The following is a 26,473-nucleotide window of genomic DNA, read 5'->3' on the forward strand; positions in this document are numbered from 1 at the left end:
CCCAAGGAGACACCTGCCTACACCTCCTCCCAAAACCCCGGGCAGGCTTCAGCCGGCGCCATCACAACCGTCTCGGCCACCCTTGGCTCCTCAACACTTGCCACCTTCCACCCCGCTTCACACACACTCAACAGCAGCTCCGCAGGCCTCAGGACAAGGACACCCACCTCTCGCGGCGGCTCCACAGGAGGGCCACAAACACCATCCCCGCCACGGAACACCTCTCCCACGCGACAGCCCGAGAGACAGATGCCCTTCTTCCGCCGGGAGAAGAAGAGAAGCCTCTGGGGAGACCTTCTTGCGCCCTTTCAACAAATACTTCACAGGCGCTTGGAAGACCAAAGATGGGGACAGACTTTTTAGTAGCGCCTGTAGCCACAGCACAAGGGGGAACGGTTTGAAACCAAGAGAGGGTACCTTCAGGCCCCGTACCAGGAAGCCATCGTTACCATGACGCTGCTGAAACACTGGCTGCTCAGAGAGGCTGGAGATGCCCCAGCCCTGCAAACACTCAAGGTCGCGTGTCTCACGGGGGGCTCTCAGGAGCCCCATCTAGTTGAACGGGTCTCCGCTCGTTGCTGGGGGCTCGGACCAGATGACCTTGAAAGGCACCAGTGCAGGTTAGGGGTGGACCTGCTGCAAAGCAGTTCGGAGGAGAAGGATCTGGGGGGCCCGGTAGATAGGAAACTAGCCACGAGCCAGCAATGTGCCCTTCTCGCCGAGAGGGCCAACGGAACCCTGGGCTGCATCGGGAAGAGTGTGGCCAGTAGGTCGAGGGAGGTCATTCTCCCCCTCGACTCTGCACTGCTCAGGCCACAACTGGAATACTGCATCCAGTTCCGGGCTCCCCGGTTCAAGAGAGACAGGGAACTGCTGGACAGAGTCCAGCGTAGGGCAACACAGATCATCAAGGGATTGGAGCGTCTCCCTTACGAGGAAAGGCGGAGAGAGCTGGGACTCTTCAGCCTGCAGAAGAGAAGGCTGAGGGGAGTCCTTATTCATGCTTACGACTATCCCAAGGGTGGGCCAAAGGCCGATGGAGCCAGGCTCTTTTCAGCGCTTCCCAGTGACGGGACGAGGGGCAACGGGCACAAGCCGGAACAGGGGAAGGCCCACTCAAATATGAGGAAAAACTTCCCAGCGAGGTGAGGGTGACAGAGCACCGGAACAGGCTGCCCGGGGACGCCGTGCAGTCCCCTTCGCGGGAGATCTTCAACACCCGCCTGGATGCAGCCCTCAGCAACGCGCTCAAGGCAACCCTGCTCTAGCAGGGGAGATGGACTAGACCATCTCTAGAGGTCCCTTCCAATTCCCACAATTCCGTGAAAGGCCTCGCCCAACCCAAAACACTCCATCGGCCAATCGCTTGCATCAGGCTCGCTCGGGCTACTCTTGCCACTTCAGGCGCTTTTCGCCACAACCCTCCCCTCGCGCTCCTGCCAAACTCCTTGCACCACCAACTGGTCTCGGCCAACACGCCGTGTTGCTCCAGCCATACGCCTCCAACATCAGCCCACCTCCTGCCCTCACCGCCCCGAGGGACGCCAAAGCATCACGCACCAGCCAGCACCCCAAGCACACCACCCACCAACACAACCTTGCCTCGCAAGACCGTGGTGGTCCCCGGCCCGACACCACCTTCCCGACACCACAACCACACACGCCCTTCCCCTGCTCCGAACGCTTGGAGAAAGCACCTGCCAGCGTCCATCCCACAACCACACCACCGTCCTTGCTCTTGGAAGGCACCTGAAAACCTCACCCAGTCCACCCTCCACCTCCTCCTCCCACTACAGCCCCACAGCTACATCCCCTGCCTCAGCTTCCCCTCCACGCACTCTTGCACACCCCTCCTTCCAGGCACCCCGGGCCTCAGGCCATCCCAAACCCAAGGCCCTTGGCTTACGGGGAGGAGGGCGACACACTTTCTTCTTTGCTCTCCAGCCACCTCAGGCAAGCAGGCAGAGAAAACACAACAAGACCCCCCGCCACCGGGGCACACGCCTGCCACCACAGCCAGGGGCACAACCCAGCAGCAGCCACCGGGGCACGAGGAGGACAAAAACTCTTCCCTTTCTCCTCCTCCCTTTCCTCAAGCCTTTCCTCCCCACTCTCACCACCGTCCAGCACAGCAGCTGCGGCAGCTCCAGCCACCAACACAGCCAAGGCTACACCACTGCCTGCACCCACAGCCGCTTCCTCGACAGCCGCCGCTGCCACCCCCGCTGGCCACCATCCCTCCAGACGGGGGCTCCCCAGCCTCCCCCAGCTGACATCGCTTCACAACCCTGCCCAACACGAAAAGGAAAGCCCAGCCAAGAGGAAAACAAAGCCCAGCCACAAGTGAAAGGAAAACACACCACAACCAACACCGCCCCACCACACGGAAAAGACCACGGGAAACTTCAGCCCCAGAATTCGCAGAGGCACCACAGGCAAACCCCGCCACAGCTCACCCCACGGGCTCGGCCCCACCGCTTTCCCATCCCAAAAATCAACCCCTACAGCCAACCTCCTCCCTCCCCACAACACACCGCCACCGCCCTCCCTACGCACCCAACAGCCCAACAACGCACTTCCCCGAGACCACCAGGCAAAACCAAAAATGACAGCTGGAAACTCGCAACCGGAAAGCGAGGAAGCAAAAGCCCCGGCACCGCATAAAGACGCCCACCCGCCACCACACCAAGCACACACGCCACCCGCACCGCCAACCAGCCTCATCAGCCTCCTGACCAACACCACCCACCATGCCTGCGCCCGCAACACCCCACACCCGCCTGCCCCACGGCGCCCCGACGCTCCTGCTCCTCCTCACGGCTCTCGCCACCACCCTCGCCTGCCGCCACCTGCCTCCCTGCCACACCACCTTCCCCTGGGACAGCCTCAACATCCTCCGACGCATGGCTCCCGCACCCACGCAGCCCTGCCAACACCAACAGCCCCTCTTCCCCTTCCCCGACACCCTCCTCCACACCCACCAACCACAGCAAGCCGCTGCCGTCGCCAGACACATCCTCCACAACCTCTTCGCCGCCCTCAGCAGCCACACCATCCCCCAACACTGGGACGACCAGGCACGCCATCGCCTCCTCAACAACCTCCACCACCACAGCCAGCAGCTCCACCAATGCCTCGCACACAACGCCACGCTCTTCCAAGGCCAAGGGCCTCGCAACGCCACCCTCGCCATCAGCAAGTACTTCAGACGCATCCAACACTTCCTCCACGCCCACAACCACAGCGCCTGCGCCTGGGACCACGTCCGCCTCGAAGCTCGCGCCTCTTTCCAACGCCTCCACAACCTCACCCGCACCATCTGCGCTTAGAACAACCACCCCCAACAACCCACGCGGACCCAACAACACTTCTCCACCACCCACCCACACCCGCCTCCCACCTCTCGCCTCTCCTCTCCCACGGCAAGAGCCGCGGCACCCTCCGCCTCCAGTCACCCACCCCCTAGTTATACAACTGTCTTTATTTATTTATTTATTTATTTACTTGTTTGTTTGTTTGTTTATTTATTTATTCGGACAACGCCTTCCATCTATTTATTCCACACACAATAAAGACCTCTTGCAAAAACCCTGCCGATGCCTCTCCTCTCACAAGCACACCAACGGGGCTCTGGGGCGCGGGGAAAACACCTCCACTCCACACCGACTCCAAGCCCTGCTCCAAACAGGGCTCTCCACACCCCGCCACCGCTCCCCTCTTGCCCACCTCCCCAAGGAGACACCTGCCTACACCTCCTCCCAAAACCCCGGGCAGGCTTCAGCCGGCGCCATCACAACCGTCTCGGCCACCCTTGGCTCCTCAACACTTGCCACCTTCCACCCCGCTTCACACACACTCAACAGCAGCTCCGCAGGCCTCAGGACAAGGACACCCACCTCTCGCGGCGGCTCCACAGGAGGGCCACAAACACCATCCCCGCCACGGAACACCTCTCCCACGCGACAGCCCGAGAGACAGATGCCCTTCTTCCGCCGGGAGAAGAAGAGAAGCCTCTGGGGAGACCTTCTTGCGCCCTTTCAACAAATACTTCACAGGCGCTTGGAAGACCAAAGATGGGGACAGACTTTTTAGTAGCGCCTGTAGCCACAGCACAAGGGGGAACGGTTTGAAACCAAGAGAGGGTACCTTCAGGCCCCGTACCAGGAAGCCATCGTTACCATGACGCTGCTGAAACACTGGCTGCTCAGAGAGGCTGGAGATGCCCCAGCCCTGCAAACACTCAAGGTCGCGTGTCTCACGGGGGGCTCTCAGGAGCCCCATCTAGTTGAACGGGTCTCCGCTCGTTGCTGGGGGCTCGGACCAGATGACCTTGAAAGGCACCAGTGCAGGTTAGGGGTGGACCTGCTGCAAAGCAGTTCGGAGGAGAAGGATCTGGGGGGCCCGGTAGATAGGAAACTAGCCACGAGCCAGCAATGTGCCCTTCTCGCCGAGAGGGCCAACGGAACCCTGGGCTGCATCGGGAAGAGTGTGGCCAGTAGGTCGAGGGAGGTCATTCTCCCCCTCGACTCTGCACTGCTCAGGCCACAACTGGAATACTGCATCCAGTTCCGGGCTCCCCGGTTCAAGAGAGACAGGGAACTGCTGGACAGAGTCCAGCGTAGGGCAACACAGATCATCAAGGGATTGGAGCGTCTCCCTTACGAGGAAAGGCGGAGAGAGCTGGGACTCTTCAGCCTGCAGAAGAGAAGGCTGAGGGGAGTCCTTATTCATGCTTACGACTATCCCAAGGGTGGGCCGAAGGCCGATGGAGCCAGGCTCTTTTCAGCGCTTCCCAGTGACGGGACGAGGGGCAACGGGCACAAGCCGGAACAGGGGAAGGCCCACTCAAATATGAGGAAAAACTTCCCAGCGAGGTGAGGGTGACAGAGCACCGGAACAGGCTGCCCGGGGACGCCGTGCAGTCCCCTTCACGGGAGATCTTCAACACCCGCCTGGATGCAGCCCTCAGCAACGCGCTCGAGGCAACCCTGCTCTAGCAGGGGAGATGGACTAGACCATCTCTAGAGGTCCCTTCCAATTCCGACAATTCCGTGAAAGGCCTCGCCCAACCCAAAACACTCCATCGGCCAATCGCTTGCATCAGGCTCGCTCGGGCTACTCTTGCCACTTCAGGCGCTTTTCGCCACAACCCTCCCCTCGCGCTCCTGCCAAACTCCTTGCACCACCAACTGGTCTCGGCCAACACGCCGTGTTGCTCCAGCCATACGCCTCCAACATCAGCCCACCTCCTGCCCTCACCGCCCCGAGGGACGCCAAAGCATCACGCACCAGCCAGCACCCCAAGCACACCACCCACCAACACAACCTTGCCTCGCAAGACCGTGGTGGTCCCCGGCCCGACACCACCTTCCCGACACCACAACCACACACGCCCTTCCCCTGCTCCGAAAGCTTGGAGAAAGCACCTGCCAGCGTCCATCCCACAACCACACCACCGTCCTTGCTCTTGGAAGGCACCTGAAAACCTCACCCAGTCCACCCTCCACCTCCTCCTCCCACTACAGCCCCACAGCTACATCCCCTGCCTCAGCTTCCCCTCCACGCACTCTTGCACACCCCTCCTTCCAGGCACCCCCGGCCTCAGGCCATCCCAAACCCAAGGCCCTTGGCTTACGGGGAGGAGGGGGACACACTTTCTTCTTTGCTCTCCAGCCACCTCAGGCAAGCAGGCAGAGAAAACACAACAAGACCCCCCGCCACCGGGGCACACGCCTGCCACCACAGCCAGGGGCACAACCCAGCAGCAGCCACCGGGGCACGAGGAGGACAAAAACTCTTCCCTTTCTCCTCCTCCCTTTCCTCAAGCCTTTCCTCCCCACTCTCACCACCGTCCAGCACAGCAGCTGCGGCAGCTCCAGCCACCAACACAGCCAAGGCTACACCACTGCCTGCACCCACAGCCGCTTCCTCGACAGCCGCCGCTGCCACCCCCGCTGGCCACCATCCCTCCAGCCGGGGGCTCCCCAGCCTCCCCCAGCTGACATCGCTTCACAACCCTGCCCAACACGAAAAGGAAAGCCCAGCCAAGAGGAAAACAAAGCCCAGCCACAAGGGAAAGGAAAACACACCACAACCAACACCGCCCCACCACACGGAAAAGACCACGGGAAACTTCAGCCCCAGAATTCGCAGAGGCACCACAGGCAAACCCCGCCACAGCTCACCCCACGGGCTCGGCCCCACCGCTTTCCCATCCCAAAAATCAACCCCTACAGCCAACCTCCTCCCTCCCCACAACACACCGCCACCGCCCTCCCTACGCACCCAACAGCCCAACAACGCACTTCCCCGAGACCACCAGGCAAAACCAAAAATGACAGCTGGAAACTCGCAACCGGAAAGCGAGGAAGCAAAAGCCCCGGCACCGCATAAAGACGCCCACCCGCCACCACACCAAGCACACACGCCACCTGCACCGCCAACCAGCCTCACCAGCCTCCTGACCAACACCACCCACCATGCCTGCGCCCGCAACACCCCACACCCGCCTGCCCCACGGCGCCCCGACGCTCCTGCTCCTCCTCACGGCTCTCGCCACCACCCTCGCCTGCCGCCACCTGCCTCCCTGCCACACCACCTTCCCCTGGGACAGCCTCAACATCCTCCGACGCATGGCTCCCGCACCCACGCAGCCCTGCCAACACCAACAGCCCCTCTTCCCCTTCCCCGACACCCTCCTCCACACCCACCAACCACAGCAAGCCGCTGCCGTCGCCAGACACATCCTCCACAACCTCTTCGCCGCCCTCAGCAGCCACACCATCCCCCAACACTGGGACGACCAGGCACGCCATCGCCTCCTCAACAACCTCCACCACCACAGCCAGCAGCTCCACCAATGCCTCGCACACAACGCCACGCTCTTCCAAGGCCAAGGGCCTCGCAACGCCACCCTCGCCATCAGCAAGTACTTCAGACGCATCCAACACTTCCTCCACGCCCACAACCACAGCGCCTGCGCCTGGGACCACGTCCGCCTCGAAGCTCGCGCCTCTTTCCAACGCCTCCACAACCTCACCCGCACCATCTGCGCTTAGAACAACCACCCACAACAACCCACGCGGACCCAACAACACTTCTCCACCACCCACCCACACCCGCCTCCCACCTCTCGCCTCTCCTCTCCCACGGCAAGAGCCGCGGCACCCTCCGCCTCCAGTCACCCACCCCCTAGTTATACAACTGTCTTTATTTATTTATTTATTTATTTATTTACTTGTTTGTTTGTTTGTTTATTTATTTATTCGGACAACGCCTTCCATCTATTTATTCCACACACAATAAAGACCTCTTGCAAAAACCCTGCCGATGCCTCTCCTCTCACAAGCACACCAACGGGGCTCTGGGGCGCGGGGAAAACACCTCCACTCCACACCGACTCCAAGCCCTGCTCCAAACAGGGCTCTCCACACCCCGCCACCGCTCCCCTCTTGCCCACCTCCCCAAGGAGACACCTGCCTACACCTCCTCCCAAAACCCCGGACAGGCTTCAGCCGGCGCCATCACAACCGTCTCGGCCACCCTTGGCTCCTCAACACTTGCCACCTTCCACCCCGCTTCACACACACTCAACAGCAGCTCCGCAGGCCTCAGGACAAGGACACCCACCTCTCGCGGCGGCTCCACAGGAGGGCCACAAACACCATCCCCGCCACGGAACACCTCTCCCACGCGACAGCCCGAGAGACAGATGCCCTTCTTCCGCCGGGGGAAGAAGAGAAGCCTCTGGGGAGACCTTCTTGCGCCCTTTCAACAAATACTTCACAGGCGCTTGGAAGACCAAAGATGGGGACAGACTTTTTAGTAGCGCCTGTAGCCACAGCACAAGGGGGAACGGTTTGAAACCAAGAGAGGGTACCTTCAGGCCCCGTACCAGGAAGCCATCGTTACCATGACGCTGCTGAAACACTGGCTGCTCAGAGAGGCTGGAGATGCCCCAGCCCTGCAAACACTCAAGGTCGCGTGTCTCACGGGGGGCTCTCAGGAGCCCCATCTAGTTGAACGGGTCTCTGCTCGTTGCTGGGGGCTCGGACCAGATGACCTTGAAAGGCACCAGTGCAGGTTAGGGGTGGACCTGCTGCAAAGCAGTTCGGAGGAGAAGGATCTGGGGGGCCCGGTAGATAGGAAACTAGCCACGAGCCAGCAATGTGCCCTTCTCGCCGAGAGGGCCAACGGAACCCTGGGCTGCATCGGGAAGAGTGTGGCCAGTAGGTCGAGGGAGGTCATTCTCCCCCTCGACTCTGCACTGCTCAGGCCACAACTGGAATACTGCATCCAGTTCCGGGCTCCCCGGTTCAAGAGAGACAGGGAACTGCTGGACAGAGTCCAGCGTAGGGCAACACAGATCATCAAGGGATTGGAGCGTCTCCCTTACGAGGAAAGGCGGAGAGAGCTGGGACTCTTCAGCCTGCAGAAGAGAAGGCTGAGGGGAGTCCTTATTCATGCTTACGACTATCCCAAGGGTGGGCCGAAGGCCGATGGAGCCAGGCTCTTTTCAGCGCTTCCCAGTGACGGGACGAGGGGCAACGGGCACAAGCCGGAACAGGGGAAGGCCCACTCAAATATGAGGAAAAACTTCCCAGCGAGGTGAGGGTGACAGAGCACCGGAACAGGCTGCCCGGGGACGCCGTGCAGTCCCCTTCGCGGGAGATCTTCAACACCCGCCTGGATGCAGCCCTCAGCAACGCGCTCGAGGCAACCCTGCTCTAGCAGGGGAGATGGACTAGACCATCTCTAGAGGTCCCTTCCAATTCCCACAATTCCGTGAAAGGCCTCGCCCAACCCAAAACACTCCATCGGCCAATCGCTTGCATCAGGCTCGCTCGGGCTACTCTTGCCACTTCAGGCGCTTTTCGCCACAACCCTCCCCTCGCGCTCCTGCCAAACTCCTTGCACCACCAACTGGTCTCGGCCAACACGCCGTGTTGCTCCAGCCATACGCCTCCAACATCAGCCCACCTCCTGCCCTCACCGCCCCGAGGGACGCCAAAGCATCACGCACCAGCCAGCACCCCAAGCACACCACCCACCAACACAACCTTGCCTCGCAAGACCGTGGTGGTCCCCGGCCCGACACCACCTTCCCGACACCACAACCACACACGCCCTTCCCCTGCTCCGAAAGCTTGGAGAAAGCACCTGCCAGCGTCCATCCCACAACCACACCACCGTCCTTGCTCTTGGAAGGCACCTGAAAACCTCACCCAGTCCACCCTCCACCTCCTCCTCCCACTACAGCCCCACAGCTACATCCCCTGCCTCAGCTTCCCCTCCACGCACTCTTGCACACCCCTCCTTCCAGGCACCCCGGGCCTCAGGCCATCCCAAAACCAAGGCCCTTGGCTTACAGGGAGGAGGGGGACACACTTTCTTCTTTGCTCTCCAGCCACCTCAGGCAAGCAGGCAGAGAAAACACAACAAGACCCCCGCCACCGGGGCACACGCCTGCCACCACAGCCAGGGACACAACCCAGCAGCAGCCACCGGGGCACGAGGAGGACAAAAACTCTTCCCTTTCTCCTCCTCCCTTTCCTCAAGCCTTTCCTCCCCACTCTCACCACCTTCCAGCACAGCAGCTGCAGCAGCACCAGCCAGCACCCCAAGCACACCACCCACCAACACAACCTTGCCTCACAAGACCATGGTCCCCACCACCAAGTGGTCTAGGCCAACAGGCACAAGAAATTAATCCTTACACTTTTTCTTTTAGCCTCGTGCTTGGAATTAATGTACACCTTCACAGTTTTTTCTGTATGTGCTGTACTGTAAGTATTTTAGATTACGTATTACACATTTCTTTTTTTCTATTTTGTTTCAGCACATTTAAATAATTTCAATAATGCGCAGCTTCTTGCTCATCTGACCTAAACCTTTCCATCAAGAGCGTTTCTGTACTCCAGCCCCTGTATGCCTGTGGTACTGCTACTCAGCGAAAAGGACTCCTGTCATGACAGCATTAAGGAATTCAGCCGACACATCGGAAGCAGAGATCAATACAAGTTGAACATCACTCCTAAAAAACATTTTGTCTCCTACCAGTATAACCATATTTATTGGATTTGCGTAGCAAGGCTTTGGTAATAAGGGGACTACAGGTGTGGTTTCTGTGAGGAGCTGCTACAAGTTTCACCTATGTCCAACAGGGCCAATGTCAGCTGGCTCCCAGATGTATCACTGCTGGCTAAGGCAGACCGCATCAGCCACAGTGGTTGCGCCTCTGTTAACATATTTAAGAATGGGCTGGGGGTAAACACTGCTGCAGAGCAGCAGCCAGAGAGAGGACTGAGAATGAGAGAGAACCAACTCTGCAAACCTCAAGGTCAGTGCAGAAGGAAGGGGAGGATGTGCTCCAGGTGCCAGAGTAGAGATTTCACTGCAGCCTGTGATGAAGACCACCATGAGCCAGGCTGTCTCCCTGCAGCCCATGGAGGACCTCAAGCTGGAGCAGGCGGATGCTCGAAGGAGCCTGTGACCCTATGGGGAACCCATGCTGGAGCAGGCTCTTCGCAGGACCTGTGACCCCGTGGAGACAGGAGCCCACACTGGAGCAGTTTTTCTCCAGGATCTGTGGTCCCATGGCAGACCCTTGCTGGAGCAGTCTGTTCCTGAAGGACTGCACCCTGTGAAAAGGACCCACGCTGGAGCAGTTTATGAACAACTGCAGCCCTTGGGAAGAACCCATGTTGGAGAAGTTTGTGAAGGACTATCTCCCATGGGAGGGACCCCACACTGGAGCAGGGGAAGAGTGTGAGGAGTCCTCCCCCTGAGGAGGAAGGAGTGGCAGAGACAACATGTGATGAACTGACATCAAGCTCCATTCCCTGTCCCCCTGTGCCACTTGGGATGAGGAAGCAGAGAAAATCAGGAGTGAATTTGGGCCCAGGAAGAAGGGAGAGGTGGGGAAAAGTGTTTTTAAGATTTGGGGTTTTTTTCTCATTACCCTACTCTGATCTGGTTGGTAATAAATTAATTTCCCCAAATCGAGTCTGTTTTACCCATGACAGTAATTGGCGAGTGATCTCCCTGCCCTTATCTTGACCCACGACTCTTTCATTGTATGTGTTTCTCTCCCCTGTCCAGCTGAGGAGGGGGAGAGATAGAGTGGCTTGGTGGGCAGCTGGTATCCAGCCAGAGTCAACCCAACACACCGCGTCTCTTCTGGCCCCAGAACTGCAAGTATCATTTTGCTGCTCTGAAAATAATGCCATTCATTTCAGTCAACAATTCGTCTAAGGATCATGCCTTCATCGGGTTGTTAAAATCTTCATTTTTATGCTCAACTTTATTTTTTTAATTCAGTACATGCAGCTGGACAGGGTTTTGTCTGGGACATCCCTGTACTCACCTTTGACTATCTGACTCTGGCTGTCCCCAGACTCCACATGCAAGACCTGGTACTGACTTGGACCTTTAATTATGGCATTCATCCAATGATACCTTCTTTTCCAGATCACTGCTCATTGTTCCATTTCTGCCGCTAAGGATACACTGCATCACTTAATCCTGTGACTTTTCTCAGTTACATACTACCAAACTTTCTCTCCAAGATTTTTACCCTAGTTTTCTGAAAAGAAAAAAAAAGTTCTTTACCTTCCTGCAATCTAGGTTGAGGCTCTTTGTTAATCTATCTGGGAGATCAGCCTCTCTCACACACCATTTACCTTCTGGATCCAGGTAAGGACGAAAACTTCACATACTCTCCCTCATTTGTTCAAATGCTTCTTCAAGAATTGCTCCCACTCACTTGCATTTGTTGCCATGCAGCATATACAAAGATCTCCATCTGTGAGCACCTCCAAAACCTGTCAGATGCACCTACAGGCTGCCAATTTGTTCAACCCTACCTCTTGCTATAAGAAAACATTCATTCTCAGATTTCAATTAGATTCGACAAGATGTCATTTTGTTGCTGTAAGAATTAATAATTTCTCCACTCAAAAGCACAGAGCAGACTTGCTGCTATTCACAGAACTTGCAAATGGAGGAATGCAAGATGAAACATTTGCTCTGTATCAGTTTACACCACCAATAGAAATTGTTTGTGGGTATTTAAAAAAACAGAATATAGAACATAAGGATAAGCTCTTAATCACCATCAAATGAAACAATTTGTGTTGCGCAAATGATCAACACTGAAGATAACTTAATTAAAATTAAATAAACCAAGCCATTTACTTACCATTGGCAGCCTGGACTGAAGCATCTGGAGATCATCATAACCATAAATCTGCTTAAAGACAGATAAAAATACAACATTATTATAACACTTTTCTCTGACGCTGACCATTTTGGGGCTTTAAACAGAGTTTGACCTAGGCCCAGTCTATTTTAAAGGTGTACAGCTATGCGTCGCATCGTGCCATCATGGCGCACTGTAGCATTTTAAGGCTAGTAAAACTAAGCTTAAAATGGCTTGTCACTGACATTGTTTGTTGGTGACAGCAGTCCTGTGAGGAGAGTTTGACTGTTTCATCTTCAACACTGTTGTTCCAGATGCATCATTCATCAAGTTGTGAAAAATCTACAAGGCATTCAGTTTTGGGAGTAAGAGCAACAGCCGCCTTTGCTACAATTATTAATTCCGAGAGTAGCAGGATTTAAGATTTAATGACCACACCACAAGGCATCCTACAGTATCCCCTTGCAAGCAGTGTGATTCAGAAAGATGATTAGAATAAAGTTTCTGACTCAAAAAACAGAAAACCAAAAAAACGTTTATCCTGATCAGATGTCAACAGGATATGTGCAATCTTTCAAAGTATGACAGATAGGACACATGGCACATTTAAACCATTACTACAGTAAATCTAATCCAGTAACACAAACCTGAACGAGTCAAATTTTACTCAAATGGCATAAAACCGGATACCACTGAAAACCATAGCGATGCAAACGTTTAGCTTCAACAGCAGCCAAATCAGGTCCGTACCAACAGTTCTGCAGCTTAGTGTCAGGAGTAACCCCTCACTGAATATATTTAATACGTTCTTCAGCATTTGGAACAAGAATTCCAGGTGCAACATGTGCCAACAGAACTGCCTTGGCATAGACAGTAGCAGGTCTGGAGGGCCCACTTTTACCAAGGGTTAAACAATCAAGGACAGGAACAATTAAATTGCTTACTGGGTAGGCAGGCAGAAGTCCTCCAGGTCCCACAATATACTGGTTATGCAACAAGGGCGGTACACCTTGGGGTAGGTTTGGGGGAGCTTTGCCTGTAGAATTAAAATACAGACACTTTAACAAGCCTTTAGAAAAGAAAAGGCTTCATCATTGAGACAAGATAGGTCACAAGCCCTGGCAGCTGCACTGTCATAGTTTGTGAAGAGCAGAACTATGCAGAAGAATTTTGTGCTGGTTGATGAAAATGCTCAAATAGCCTGAAGAGTTTAACTATGCCTCAAGGAAGAGGAAGCACAGGCTACTGTGAAAAGACCGAAAACAGTCTCATCAGAGAACAGTCTGATTTTGTCATTTACTTTCTCCAAGAGGATTACAAGAATCACAGAAAATTCTCCTTTCCTCAGTTGCCTCCTGAAGGCAAAATTTAGGCATTGTTCTCAACCTAAGAAAGCCAATTCTCTTCTTTCATTTTCTGCTCTGTCAACACTCTTCCTCATCACAAACAATAGGCTGGAAAGCACTAAATGTTGCCAGCATACTTTTGGGGGGTGACAAGCAGCTGAGAATAGCAAAGAGAAGAAGACTGAAACAGTTTCGGCTGCCCCCATGAAGCAGTGCTAGGAAGCAGAAGAGTAAAAGAAAATGCACTGTGTCCAGTCATCAGACATTTTATTTGAAAGATATGGGAATACGAAATGAGAAATCCTTCTGTAAGTAAGTTTGATCTTAATATTTAAATCACTCGCTTCCCTCCACAGGATTTCCTTTTAGCAGTTCAGGTTGATTAGAGAAGCAAGAGAGAATTTAGCATTGCTTCCTCTTCAGTGCAAGAAGCCTCCCCACCTTCTCTCTCTGTGGACCCTTTTTCTGAAGCGCTATTTGCTGTGGAATGACCCAGACATCAGACACTTTCTTCCTTTCTGTAGATGTGGCAGTAGGGATGTGGCATATGATAACGAGGACACTGTAGTATATTTTGGTACTGCCAAATGAATTCAAGTCACAGAGAAGACTGAAATTAAAGCTCATGTGAACTCACAGCCAAGAGCTGATCACAACTTGGAATACAAACTGGGTGAATCTCCTAGCCCAAAACTTCCAGAGCCAGAACTGCTCTGGTGTCTATTTATAAAGCTCTTTAGGGATGGAATGTGCTATATAAATGCCACATAACACCCTAACAAATCTTTCAAATACACAAAACCAGACAACTTTATTTTATACACCAGCAAATAAAGCATGCTGAAAAAGCTAGGCAAGAGTGTGGATTTCTCAGTGTAGTTATGGCTGGTGAGATGCTTAACTGACAGCCCTGCTGACTGACGTCCTCTGTCTATCCAGGTGATCTGTTAATATTGCAAACCTGAAGACACTAAGGGAGCTGCCCGCGTGGTAGCAGCTGGTATAGACACACTGGTAACGCTCAGGCCAAGGCTGTTTGTAGTGTTCATACTGCTTGCCATGCTGACAACTGAAGAGGTGGTGCTAGTGGCTGAGGTTGAAGCAGTTGAAAAGGTTGTTGAAGGCTGGAGCGAAGATGTGTTCTCAACACTAGTGTGCTAGAAAGAAGACAAAAAGAATGAGGATCACAGAGCAAATAAACCACAGTGAAAGATGCTAGGGGGAAAAAAGAGAAAAAAAAAAAATCGACCCCCCAATAATCTTTTAAGTAACAGCAGCGCATGCAAAAGAAAAGATATGCATTATCTATGTACCAAGCAAGCAACTAAGTTGCATGCTTGTGGTTTTTAAGTATTCAAAGAAAATCATTACATGAGAGTTAAATTCAAACTGCTACATCATCACAAAATTATACCACAGTATCTCAGGTGTCACTCCATTGCCTTATTTCTTGCCATTTGCTTTTATACTCCTTTAAGCTAGTAGTTGCTATCTTAAATAAACTCCTATACTCTTCCAAAAAGACAGTATTTGTTTTTGAAATAGAGGACACTGCTATCATTATTTCCTCAACGCACTTGTGGAATTTAAAAGATTAAAACTGCAGTGCCCACAACACAGTCAATGTGGTAACTGAAACGCAGATCAGGTGCATTACAGGAACACACGAGGATAAAGCAGTTCCTGGTTCGAATCCAGTATAATACAGTGCCTCAGCTGTAAGCTGATCACACTTGCAAAACAGCGTCATCAGCACACAGAAGCCAAAACAACTCTGACAACAGAAAGGAAGGACATTTGGATAAGTGAATTTTTAAGGTACACATTCGGCAGGGATGGAGCATTACAAATCAAAATGCAGGCATAAAGAAAAGCAGTAACCTATCTGCACACCCCAGCTGGAAGTACAGCTGTACAGAAGTACCCCACCACAGAACAAGGCAGTGTCTCTCTGACTTTCGTCTGTGCAACCTCATCTAGAGCACTACGTTCACTACCATTTGCTTTGTTATCTCAAATGCATTAATACATAGGTGACAAAAATGCCACATGGTAAACTCTAAAATCATCTGTCATGACATATCATTCCATCAGCTGCCTTTTGCCAGCTAACATATCCAGTGGAGACTGCTAACAGCCCACATTTTGAAGCAGTTTCAGACAGCCACCTCTAATTTTTTTATTTTTTTTTTAATACATTTGTTACAAAAAATTCTTTCTTTATTCTCTCCCCCCTTGTTGACATGAAAATTTCCTCTGGAGTTGTGTGACTGGCAAGTCTCTGTAATAGCTATTCCCAAACTAGTACAAATCACAAGTGGTAAAGACTTTTTTTACCACTAGAGGGCTGCCTGTCCTTCTTCCCTGAGATAAGGCTCTTGTTTCAGTTCTCAGTGTACTGGGACACAACGAACTTTAAGAGAGGGTCTTAATCATCAGGTAAAGTGACTACATGCCAAACATCTGTTGAAATGCAAATAGGACTTACTGCATGTGATGTGCTTGAAGACAACACTGAGGCTGGGGAGAGGCTGCTCTGATGATTGGAAAGGGAGCTAGAAAAAAATTGCAAAGAATTAATAACAATAATTTTTCTTAGAATTATTTTTAACACATGTGTATATACATACACATGTATATGTGTGTGTATATATATACACGCACATATATACATACACATGTCTATATATACATATATATACATAAACATAGAGTATGTAATAGGATATTAGTTAAAGAATAAAAAATGTACATCTGTGTCTACACATATACACACAGAGTAGAATATTAGTTAAAGAAAAAAATTCTCTGTAGGGGCATGCGTGTATATATACACACACATGCCCCTACAGGCATTTATTCCTTTAAATAATATCCTACTACCTTTTAATGAAAAAAAATGAAGTAGAGAGACAATCATTACTAACAAGAAACATCTAAACTACCACTCATTTGTCTTTATCAATTTATTGTATTTTTAGAAAAACAGTAACTGCTTCAGGAATTATGTAGCAAGGACTCCAAAATACGTAGAGTCCAAAACCAGAAGGTGGTTCACACACGACATGGCTTGTTTCTCATTCTTTCCCTGAGCAATTGCTGCTGCCTGCCACAGGGGACAGGTACTAATTAGGTGAGGCAGTGCTTTGGTGTGACTCACAATGGTATTTCTCACATTTTAACCCGCACAACATTAGTTCAACCAATTAGGACTGCAGGTATTTGCCCCATAATTCTGCCACAAGTCCCACTCTCTAAAGATAATGCTCAAAAAACCCAGCAAATGAAGAGCATCAGCAAAAGCCCCCAAAATCAGCCATACTACTACAGAATCCGGCAATTTAATCAAGGTTGGTTCATATCACTACACCCCACCAAAAGCCATTTCCTCCTTGAAAAGATGAATCAAACTACCAGTTCAGTTTTTACGTACACTGTAAAACATGAACGTAAAGAATCCTCTGCTGAAAAACATCTGCAGATAGCTTAGTTTTAGGGCACTCTGCTTTAGCACAACTTTTTTTCCCTAGCTGACCAGGCCTCAGAACTTTTTGCAGTAACAGCAGCACCAACATTGACCTGTAACCCAAAGATCTTCAAATATTTCCCTGAAAGGTGACTGAAAGTGTTTCTTAAACATTTACACTGACAAAAATTATACTGTACAGTCAAGTACGTAACCTACAGTGCAGCATGAAATAAACAAAATGGACATGGAACAAAGGCCATGGAACAAAACAAGGCCACAAAACATGCATGGTTTGGTGCTCAAAAAGCCCCTCCTTGTGTGAAATCAGAAGCAAGACAGATCCTAACCATAACAAGTATTTTAGTGTTCTCTATGGAAATAGCCACAAGAAAATAAAGCAACTTTCATAACAAAGCTGCAGGCTAACTTACATGCCCTAATTTCAGGGCAAACACTTCTGGCAGCTCTTCAAGGTGTGGGACCAGCATAAATCTGGGCAGTTTCATAGATTAATTTTACCTTGATTCTTTAAAACTGTAACCCCATCTGCAGGAATTACAATGACACCACTTTGGGTAGCAAGGAAAGAAAAAGCTCAGTCCAACATACAGTTTTAAACCACTTCCTTATCCGCTCTCCCCAGCTCTTCTAATAAGCCTAGATTCACCATCTGACCTATAGTAGTGACGCAGACAAGAGCTGCCAGCACAACCAAGTCAGACATGTTTGGAATTCAGGCATCATCTTTTCGTGGCACTTGGTATCTGCCCAACAGCAGCAACCCTCCAACTAGAAATTCTACCAAAGTACGCGGCTTTTCAACAAACAAATCTGGAGAGATGATGTTTCTAATCTGAATGAAGTAATTCTTGTTATTTGACATATTTAACATTTTATTCAACAGAAAACACTAATGTATCAAAAGAGAACGAACCATGTCCTAGCTGTAAAACAGGAAAAAAGCCTGTTTCTTACATTAACAAATACAATATAAAGGTTAGTATTAAAAATATAACTCAACCAGTATAGCCTCAGGACATCACCTGCTTGAGGATGAAGCTCAAGTAACAGGTATTGAGAAAAAACAGGCAGATAGTGCAAATGAGCTAAGCTGCGCTGAATGCACTTCCAGGAACACCAATCTGGTATCTCAAAATGTCTTAGAAAATTTCTTAGAAAAACTACACATTTTCCCCATGGAATTACTTCCAGTTTTTAATTTTAAGAAACACAAATATAAATGAAACTACAGTACTTCAAAATTAGCCATGAAGTAACTATTAAGGTATGATTTCTAACACATGACACTAAACAAACAGCAGACACTGTGGACAAAGTAGGAAAAGCAAACCAGAGCAATTGATTTTGCTGGCTGGCATGATTGAAGCATAAAGACCCTTGAAAGGCAAAGTTGTTTATATACCACAAAAACTTGAGGGTAGCAGCTGCTCTGACATTAAGAAGCAGCCCAGAGCTCATACTCTGCAGCTAGAAACATCCTGTTCTCTATTGAATCTCTCTCCAAATTCCAGTTAATGTCAGAAAAGGGGACCCTGGTGTCTGACAGCCCCCATACACAATCACCCTCGTGTTTGCCCTTTCCCCAAAGTTTATCACAAGTCCTACTGTACCTGCTTAACTGGGAGAGTGAGCTGCTGGCCAAATCACTGGACTGAGGCAAGTTGGGCAACGTTGCTGCGTGCTGCGATGCTGAAGGCAGAAGCGAAGCAGTGGTGGACACCACGCTAGGCAGAGACCCAGCAGAAGGTAGTGAGGGAGAAGGCTCTGTCTTAGGCGCTGGAACTGATGAAGTAGCTGCAACAAGTTAAAAAAGAGGCATTCAAGTTACAACTCCAGTTTACCTGACAACCCTGCCTGGATTCAGGAACACAATGGTATTCTCCCCTTGGTTTATAAAAACCTGACCATTAAGAACCATTAACAGTATCAGGCAACCTGGGTGTTCAGGAAAATTCAAACAGCAATAGAACTATCATTTTTTTCCCTTTAAGCTCTCCATCTACAATAGGTTTATAGTTTTCACTGCTACACATGCATGCAGTTCACCACCCACTATCTGGATTACTAGCTTTTGCTCACAAGTCAATCTTCATTTTAAAATTCTTCACATTTGGTTCTGCAAACATTTGTGCACTTTTCAAGGCACAAATCTGCTTTTACCTACAGCTCTGCTTCTTCATTCAAACCTACACAGCACCTTTAATGAATGAGACTTATGAATGACTGGAGTAAAAGGGCACATACAACTTAAAAGTTTGGAGTACTGAGTCAAATGTGTAATGCCGTAGAATAAAAGAAGCTACAATAAAAGGCTAAAACTGAGCACAGCATTAAGCATTTTCAATGGCTAAAGAGTTGCCAAATATTGACTGACTTTATTTGACCTAGATAACAAAAGTGTTTAGCATTAACATCACTTTTCAGTAATTTAATTTAGTTAATGTTAATTTAGTAATTAACATTACTTTTTAGGCTATACAACATAAAACTTGTTTACCACAAATGTACCTTTCCAAAGGATCACTACACTGTAACAAGAGACTGAACAACTCTACTGCCAAACATAATCCCCAGCTGTTTCTACACTTATCTTTTGTCCTGCCAAGATAATAACAAGAATTAGAGGCACTCACCCACCAATAAAACCCAGAAAGAGAGTTGAGCCCTGCCTTCTGCTGGGCCGTGCTTCCATACCACTCCAGAGACCACTACCCAGTGGATCATCACTAACTTGCAACGCATGCAAAGACAGTTTTAGAACGGTCACCAAAAGTCAGATACATGCTTGGAAGTTAGTTACGCATCATGGTTTGTTCCTGTTACTGGTTTGGTTTCCTCACTAAATGACCCACGTCAGGTTGCTAAACAGGGTGCCACGCAAACAGAAATCAAGAGGCCTTGGCAGTAAGTAAGAGGATGACTGACAACACAGAGGGAAATTCAAGTGACAAACAGAAACTTGTTATGAAGGTGACAACTGTATCACCTGATACCTCCTGACAAGATACATACAAAAAAAAGTAAATAACTTTTACAACTCCTAATGCATTTAGTGGAGGATTCCCTTCTTGAAGTGAAAGTAGATGTCCTCAGTACACGGGACAGAATCACCATCTTCATTGAGACTGCTTACAAAATGCCTGAACACAGTGTGCAAGACAAAGAAAACCAGGAGACAAGTAGGATGGTCAGAACTGTAACACACCGGTCACGCTTTGAACTATGGATTTTGGATGCGCAAGATCTGGATGTTAAAGGACAACAACAGCAAAGACAAGAGATGTACAACTAATACTATCATCAGCACAAACAGAAGGGAAAAGGTCAGTACTTTCAAAAGTTAAGGGAGAATTTAAAAGTAGTTTGGATCTTGAAACAGATACTTGGAAGAAGGCTGATTCCAGGTTACGTGCTTGAGATACAGAAAAAACCCAGAAGTGTTCTCAAAACTGCCATAGAAAAAGGGGCTAATAAAGCCTTTATAGAATAGTTATAAAAATACTAGGAATTCTCAGATCTTTGTTTTCCACAGCAAAAAGACAAGTCCTGCACTGAATTTCATAAACTGTTTATTAATTTTGTACACAAGAGTAAGAATTTTTTCCACTTGAAAAGTTGTCACTATATACAACAATCTTTTAAGCAGTAACTCTTCGGGCATATACAACCCCTCCTGTGCATTTAAACTGAACTTGGCACTAGCAAAACACTGTTTACAGGTCTGAATACTCAACTTCTTTCTACTCAGAAGTGTTTAAAAAAAAAAAAAAAAAAGCTGCCTCACTAATGATCTACCTGAAGAGACATTTAAGAGGACAGACCTAAATTTGAAGTGTTGGAATTCAAAAAAAAAAAATGTTAATTCACACTGCTGCCCTTGAAAACGTTCACTGAGCAGCACATAAAGTTCAGAAGAGTGAATACTATACTTGAATTATTTCAACTCCAGGAAAAGAACTGTAGGGGTGCTAGGAGTAAACTACCACATTAGAAACAGGCTGACAGTAACGCCTGCATTGGAGCCAGTACTGTGCTAATGTTGCTGCCCAGCAGAGGGAGTGTGTTAGTCGCCCTTATTCCCCACGGGCTTGTAACAGGGCAAGTAGCGCTACACCCAGTGAGAGCAATGAGAGGTGCAGTCAAAGAATGGGACTTCATTTTATTACAGCTAAATGCTACTGGCAGCTTCCCAACTGAGAATTGCTAAGAAATTTCATATTATTTCTTACTTTTACATTTTACTTTACATTAAATAATTTTTTCAGGTAAATTCAAAAGGAAAAGCAGCAGCAAAGCAGCTTCTCTAATTCTAAGACTGCTTAGGTTTGTAGATTTAATAGGGCTGGTTTCATACTCCAGTTTTAGTCAAGAAGCAAGCTGTGTATCCTATCAAGTACAAAATAAACTCAAATGCATCAGCCAAAAATTAGTCAGGGAGAACAATATAAAACCTTAAACCAGATATCACTGCTACAGTTGTGCAAGAAGCAAGGAAAAATCAAAAAATCCTGTGCACAACTAAGCTTCGTAAACTTACTGTCAAGAGTTGTCTGTGTCCTAACACCACTGTGCCCGTTCTGTAAACAAAGGAGAAATGAATGAATAAATCATCTTAGAGGTATATTAAATTTTCAGACTGAATCACACACTGAACATGCTTCATGCAAAATTCTATATTAATTCTAAATTGAAAGACAAAAAAAGGCAGAAAATTAACTTTTTACTGCCTTTAACAAAACTACTTAATAGTTGTCTCAAGTGCAAGGTGTCCTGAACATACAGAATCCCATACACTGCCCATACTACACCCATCAGCAGGAGACCTTCCCATGTACTGTATATAACAAACTTCAGGTTCACACCAATATGAAAGAAAGAATTGCATTAACATATAGGAAATGGTTGTGCTTTTGATCTAATGCAACTCACAATTTTAACTATCCAAGTTACACAGAGACGACATTTTTTTTCCATTGAAAGATAAGACTTGAGAAGCACCAGTTGTTTTTTGGATAACGCTGGAGTACAGAAGTGGATAGTCTATGCTTGATCCTCACCAGTACATACGAGCTAGTGCAGAAGACAAGTGTGACTGAGCCATTGCATAACAAAGGCCAGAAGTAAATAAACTTACAATCTCTCACAAGTTCCTTAAGCATTTAATAAATTAAGTTCTCTTAAAACAAACCTACATTCCATATACAAAGAGAATAGGTGCTGTTGAATCTCCGAAGAGATCCTCTCTGTCCTAGATTAGACCTCTCCCTATGCTTTTTGAAATAAAACATGAAACTAATTCCCACTGCGTTTAAATCCAACAAAAGAGTAATGCTGGAGGGCCCACAAACAGTTTGGGATCCATTTTCTAGGTGCACATAATTTTAATAAATAATATACCTTTCGATAAAAACTACCAAGTTATAGCAAAATACCATGATTAATATTTACATAGAGAGACAGTTCCTTTTTTAAAAGCTAAGCTTCAGGGAAGGAAACTCAAACAGAATGTTAAGTGTTACTAAGAAAAAAGGTTAAACAGCAATTTAAGATCTCAAACCCCATAAAATCAGAGGCTCTTATATCCCAAACACAGTATTGCCAAAAACAGCTACACAATAGGAAAAGTAAAAACAAGTAACAGAGTGGGCTTGGGAATAAAAAAAATACCACTTGGCTTGGTTAAAAGCATTAACATAGGAGGCTAATACAAGTCTAACTCGGATAAGAATATTTCACCTTTTTCAAGTTCTTATTTCTGAAATTCACTCACCGTAACTGCAACAGTGGTTGATTCAGACGGAGCCATGGAACTTTGGTACGCTATCCTACTATGCACAGAAGTCTGGTCATAGGAGGAAGTTGTTGTTACTGGGCTAGTGCTCTGGGATGAGCAAGTCAGGCTGGAAGAGGTGATGGCAGAAGTTGTGTAGGTGGACTCCTGTACTGTATTGGATATTGGCAAAGAGGTATTCAAAGGATCACTGGAAAAAGTAAAAATTATTTATCATCTGGGTAAACGACATCTCAAACACTTTCATGAAAATAATAGCACCTATACAGTTATCTAGAACTACCTTAAACATGCAGTTAAACTTACATTATTTATACTAAAAAATCTATTCACAAAAAAATATATATAATTTTGCTTTAGTCCCCAGTCATCACTGCTGCAAAATCACCAGCTGCAGTTAAGCACCATTCACCTTCCTCCTGCCAGCCCAACCAAAACACAAGCACTTTTCAGTCATGTTATTTCCACCTTTTCAAAGGATAAATTGATGATCATAATCTCTCCATTTTAAACAACCGGATCCATAAAGTCTGGTATATGAATGAGACACCCAGTCTCTTTTTACAATAGAATTCTAACACTATAGTTGCAGTCTAACAGAATGAACTATGCAAAAAGGAAAAGATACTTTAAAAGGTGCAGGAGTGTTTTACTTTCTAAACAGCTTATATCATTTATAGAACTAGAAATGAATGTGAAACTTCATTATTACTAGTATTTCTGAATTAAATTCAGGAAGCTTTTTACTGAAGCCAATTTCTGAATGAATAAGGAAGAAATAAATGGGTTACTGGCATGTTGGCATTTATCATTGGCTATTTTAGCATTTCAGTAAGAGCTCGGGCACACTGAAAGCCTGGCTTCTTTTCTCATCCCATAGGAGCATCAGATGTGTAATCTGGTGCCAATCTACTGACACACATATATGGTACTAGGGTCATCTCTCCTGGATCAAAAGCAGAAAAATTTGGGTTCTGAGGGAAAACTCCTCACACAAATTTGAAAATCGAGACAATTAAACATGAAAAAGCAATTCTGTACAGCTTATTATAAGGTTAGTTACACTCATGTCATCTACAGCTTCACATCGACCCATCCACGGAGATTTGGTTGTCATTAGAAAAGAAATTTCTCCTTTAAGATGCCACCCACAGAAAACACTTAGCCTTACAAGTCATCATATTTCCCTCTCCCATTACATGGTTACTGTGCCTTGATGTTTTTGGCACAAACTTGACCCCCTAAAGAAGACATGTAAGAATGCACAAGGGGAGCTCACACGTACTTTACAGATTTTGAGTACAAGCTATTGTTGGTCGCCTGGCTGGTATTCTCACTGCTTGAAGCTGATCCAAACTCTGGGAGTGCAGGCTCTGATCCAAACTCCAGAGCTCCAAACTGAACATTTAGCCCTGTCACATCCGCTGATCCAGGCATCTCCACTGCAGAGGCAGGAATCTTAAAGGAGGGAAAAAAAAGCCGTAATTCCTTTGCAGGCACTATCTGTATTAAAGATATCAGTAACTGAGACCCTCCCCTCCATTAACTACAGGCTTCTTCAGTTAATGCCTCAGCCTTCACTGCTAACTAGATCTGCTGTAACTCTGCCGTTTACATCACACAGATTAACTACATTCTTGTAAATTGAAATGAATTGATTCTGTGCCCCGATCTCAAGCTGAAAGAGAAAGCCATACTATTCTACAATACCAAAGTGTCATCTGTGTCCAACCCCCTTCAGCCAACATTCATCTTGTGGCTACTAAGTCAATCCAAAACATTCAGCAACAGTCATTTTCCGCATAAAGCAATCAGATACATGCTTGGAAAAGAAAACATCACTGTGTTTCTGACCTAAAGCCCATCCCTCTTAGAATTTACTACTTTATAAACAAGAAATATACCACGGTCTTTGCTCTCCTTCTCCCTACCAACTTATATATAGAATAGAATCATAGAATCATTTAGGTTGGAAAAGACCGTTAAGATCGTTGAGTCCAACCATAAACCTAACGCTGCCAACTCCATCACTAAACCATGTCCCTAAGTGACACATCTACACATCTTTTAAGTAACTCCAGGGATGGCGACTCAACCACTTCCCTGGGCAGCCTGTTCCAATGCTTGACAATCCTTTCGGTGAAGACATTTTTCCTAATATCTAATCTAAACCTCCCCTCGCACAACTTGAGGCCATTTCCTCTTGTCCTATCACTTATTACTTGGGAAATGAGACCAACCTCCCCCCTCGCTACAGCCTCATTTCAGGGAGTTGTAGAAAGCGGTAAGGTCTCCCCTCAGCCTCTTTTTTTCCAGCCTAAACAAACTCATTTCCCTCAGCTGCTCCTCATAAGGAGTGCTTGTGCTCCAGACCCCTCACCAGCTTTGTTACCCTTCTCTGGACATGTTCCAGCACCTCAATGTTTTTCCTGTAGTGAGGGGCCCAAAACTGAACACAGGACTTGAGGTGGGGCCTCACTGGTGCCAAGTACAGGGAGATGGCCACTTCCCTAGTCCTACTCACCACACTGTTCCTGATACAAGCTTTTGTATGTTTTCACATTTACTAAGGACAAGCCACCACTCAACTACCCACCTTGGATGCTGGAGCTATCCTCCGCTTTGGTGGTTTTATCTGTTTCTGCTGGGTTTGATGGGCAGTCACTGTCTGGTTATCCATAGATAGAGCAGGGAGCTGTAACATTTTGCTGACAGCTGTAGAGGTGTCTACCGGTGACGGCTCACGGAGTTTTACCTGGGAGGAGAAGGACTCCAGCCCAGGAGGAGGAACAGGGACTGTTTGTGTTTGTTGTTGCTGTCGCTGGGTCAGCTGGCTCAGAACTGGGGATGGTTCAGGCTGGGATTTAAAGTCTGATCAGCATTGGGGAAAAAACAAATATTGAAATTAAAACATTAAACTCTGCTCTTTATGCTTCTACTCTTTATGAAAGAATCTGGGTAAGTTGACATACTCGACAGCTATGATTTTATAGCATGCGCAAGTCTCAGGCATCACATGAGTTTCACACTGAACATCACCACTGCAATAGTAAGACCAACAATTTATATTCCATAAACAGCTGTGAGCAAGAATTTAGCTTTCTTCAAAAATATGACAACAAACCTATCCGTACAGTCACATAATACTATCACACGTTAGTCCTCAAAAACTCTTATGGATTATTTTAATCAAAGATTGCAAGTTTCACTGCAATTAACTGTGCTGATCAATTGTGATTACTTCCAAGGTGTCTGGAGTTGCTATTTAGAGCTATTATAGTTAGGACTTCCTGCCCCTACAAAGGAGAAGATTTTCAATGCAAATAGGAAGTCATTGACCATCTCAATCTGGCTGAAAGTCAAGAGACGCTGGACACTGACAGTTTTTTCCAAGACTTCCCCCTTCATATTTTTCAGATGCTGAAAGCCATGCAGTGGCTCAGAGCACTGGTCAACCACCATGAGAGATGCCTAGCATTCGCAATGTGAAGGTTTTTTTATTCAGTTGGCAAAGTGCATTAGAAAGCAGCTTAAAAGGCACATAAACATTTTTTTCAGAATTGCTGCATGAAAAAGATTATAACCGGTACCAAATAGGCTGCTTATCTATCTGGAAGCATATACATACACACATGAGGTATATACAA

General features: G+C 48.0%; 3 protein-coding genes and 1 non-coding gene across 6 annotated transcripts in view; 2 read left to right on the forward strand and 2 right to left on the reverse strand.

Annotated features, from left to right (window-relative positions):
- Nucleotides 1–26,473, reverse strand: part of UBAP2 (ubiquitin associated protein 2) — a 162,878-nt gene that overhangs the window by 71,925 nt on the left and 64,480 nt on the right. For all 3 annotated transcript variants that reach the window (XM_074166580.1, XM_074166578.1, XM_074166579.1), the window contains 9 exons: nucleotides 25,423–25,697; nucleotides 24,112–24,284; nucleotides 22,806–23,016; nucleotides 21,573–21,612; nucleotides 18,646–18,829; nucleotides 16,034–16,100; nucleotides 14,507–14,702; nucleotides 13,144–13,235; nucleotides 12,200–12,247 (listed from right to left, as the gene is read on the reverse strand). In XM_074166580.1, the coding sequence (XP_074022681.1) occupies nucleotides 12,200–12,247; nucleotides 13,144–13,235; nucleotides 14,507–14,702; nucleotides 16,034–16,100; nucleotides 18,646–18,829; nucleotides 21,573–21,612; nucleotides 22,806–23,016; nucleotides 24,112–24,284; nucleotides 25,423–25,697 (1,286 nt within the window). The remainder of the gene's footprint in view (nucleotides 1–12,199; nucleotides 12,248–13,143; nucleotides 13,236–14,506; nucleotides 14,703–16,033; nucleotides 16,101–18,645; nucleotides 18,830–21,572; nucleotides 21,613–22,805; nucleotides 23,017–24,111; nucleotides 24,285–25,422; nucleotides 25,698–26,473) is intronic.
- On the forward strand, nucleotides 2,751–3,329 carry LOC141477173 (interferon-like). The gene has a single exon (XM_074166261.1). The coding sequence runs from the start codon at nucleotides 2,751–2,753 to the stop codon at nucleotides 3,327–3,329; it is 579 nt and encodes a 192-aa protein (XP_074022362.1).
- Nucleotides 6,480–7,058, forward strand: LOC141477174 (interferon-like). The gene has a single exon (XM_074166262.1). It carries the CDS (start codon nucleotides 6,480–6,482, stop codon nucleotides 7,056–7,058), a length of 579 nt encoding a protein of 192 aa, XP_074022363.1.
- Nucleotides 24,597–24,680, reverse strand: LOC141477682 (small nucleolar RNA SNORD121A). The gene has a single exon (XR_012463720.1). It is a non-coding gene; the product is annotated as a small nucleolar RNA SNORD121A (small nucleolar RNA).

This window comes from Numenius arquata, chromosome Z (genome assembly GCF_964106895.1).
Source record: "Numenius arquata chromosome Z, bNumArq3.hap1.1, whole genome shotgun sequence".
Lineage (NCBI taxonomy): Eukaryota > Metazoa > Chordata > Aves > Charadriiformes > Scolopacidae > Numenius > Numenius arquata.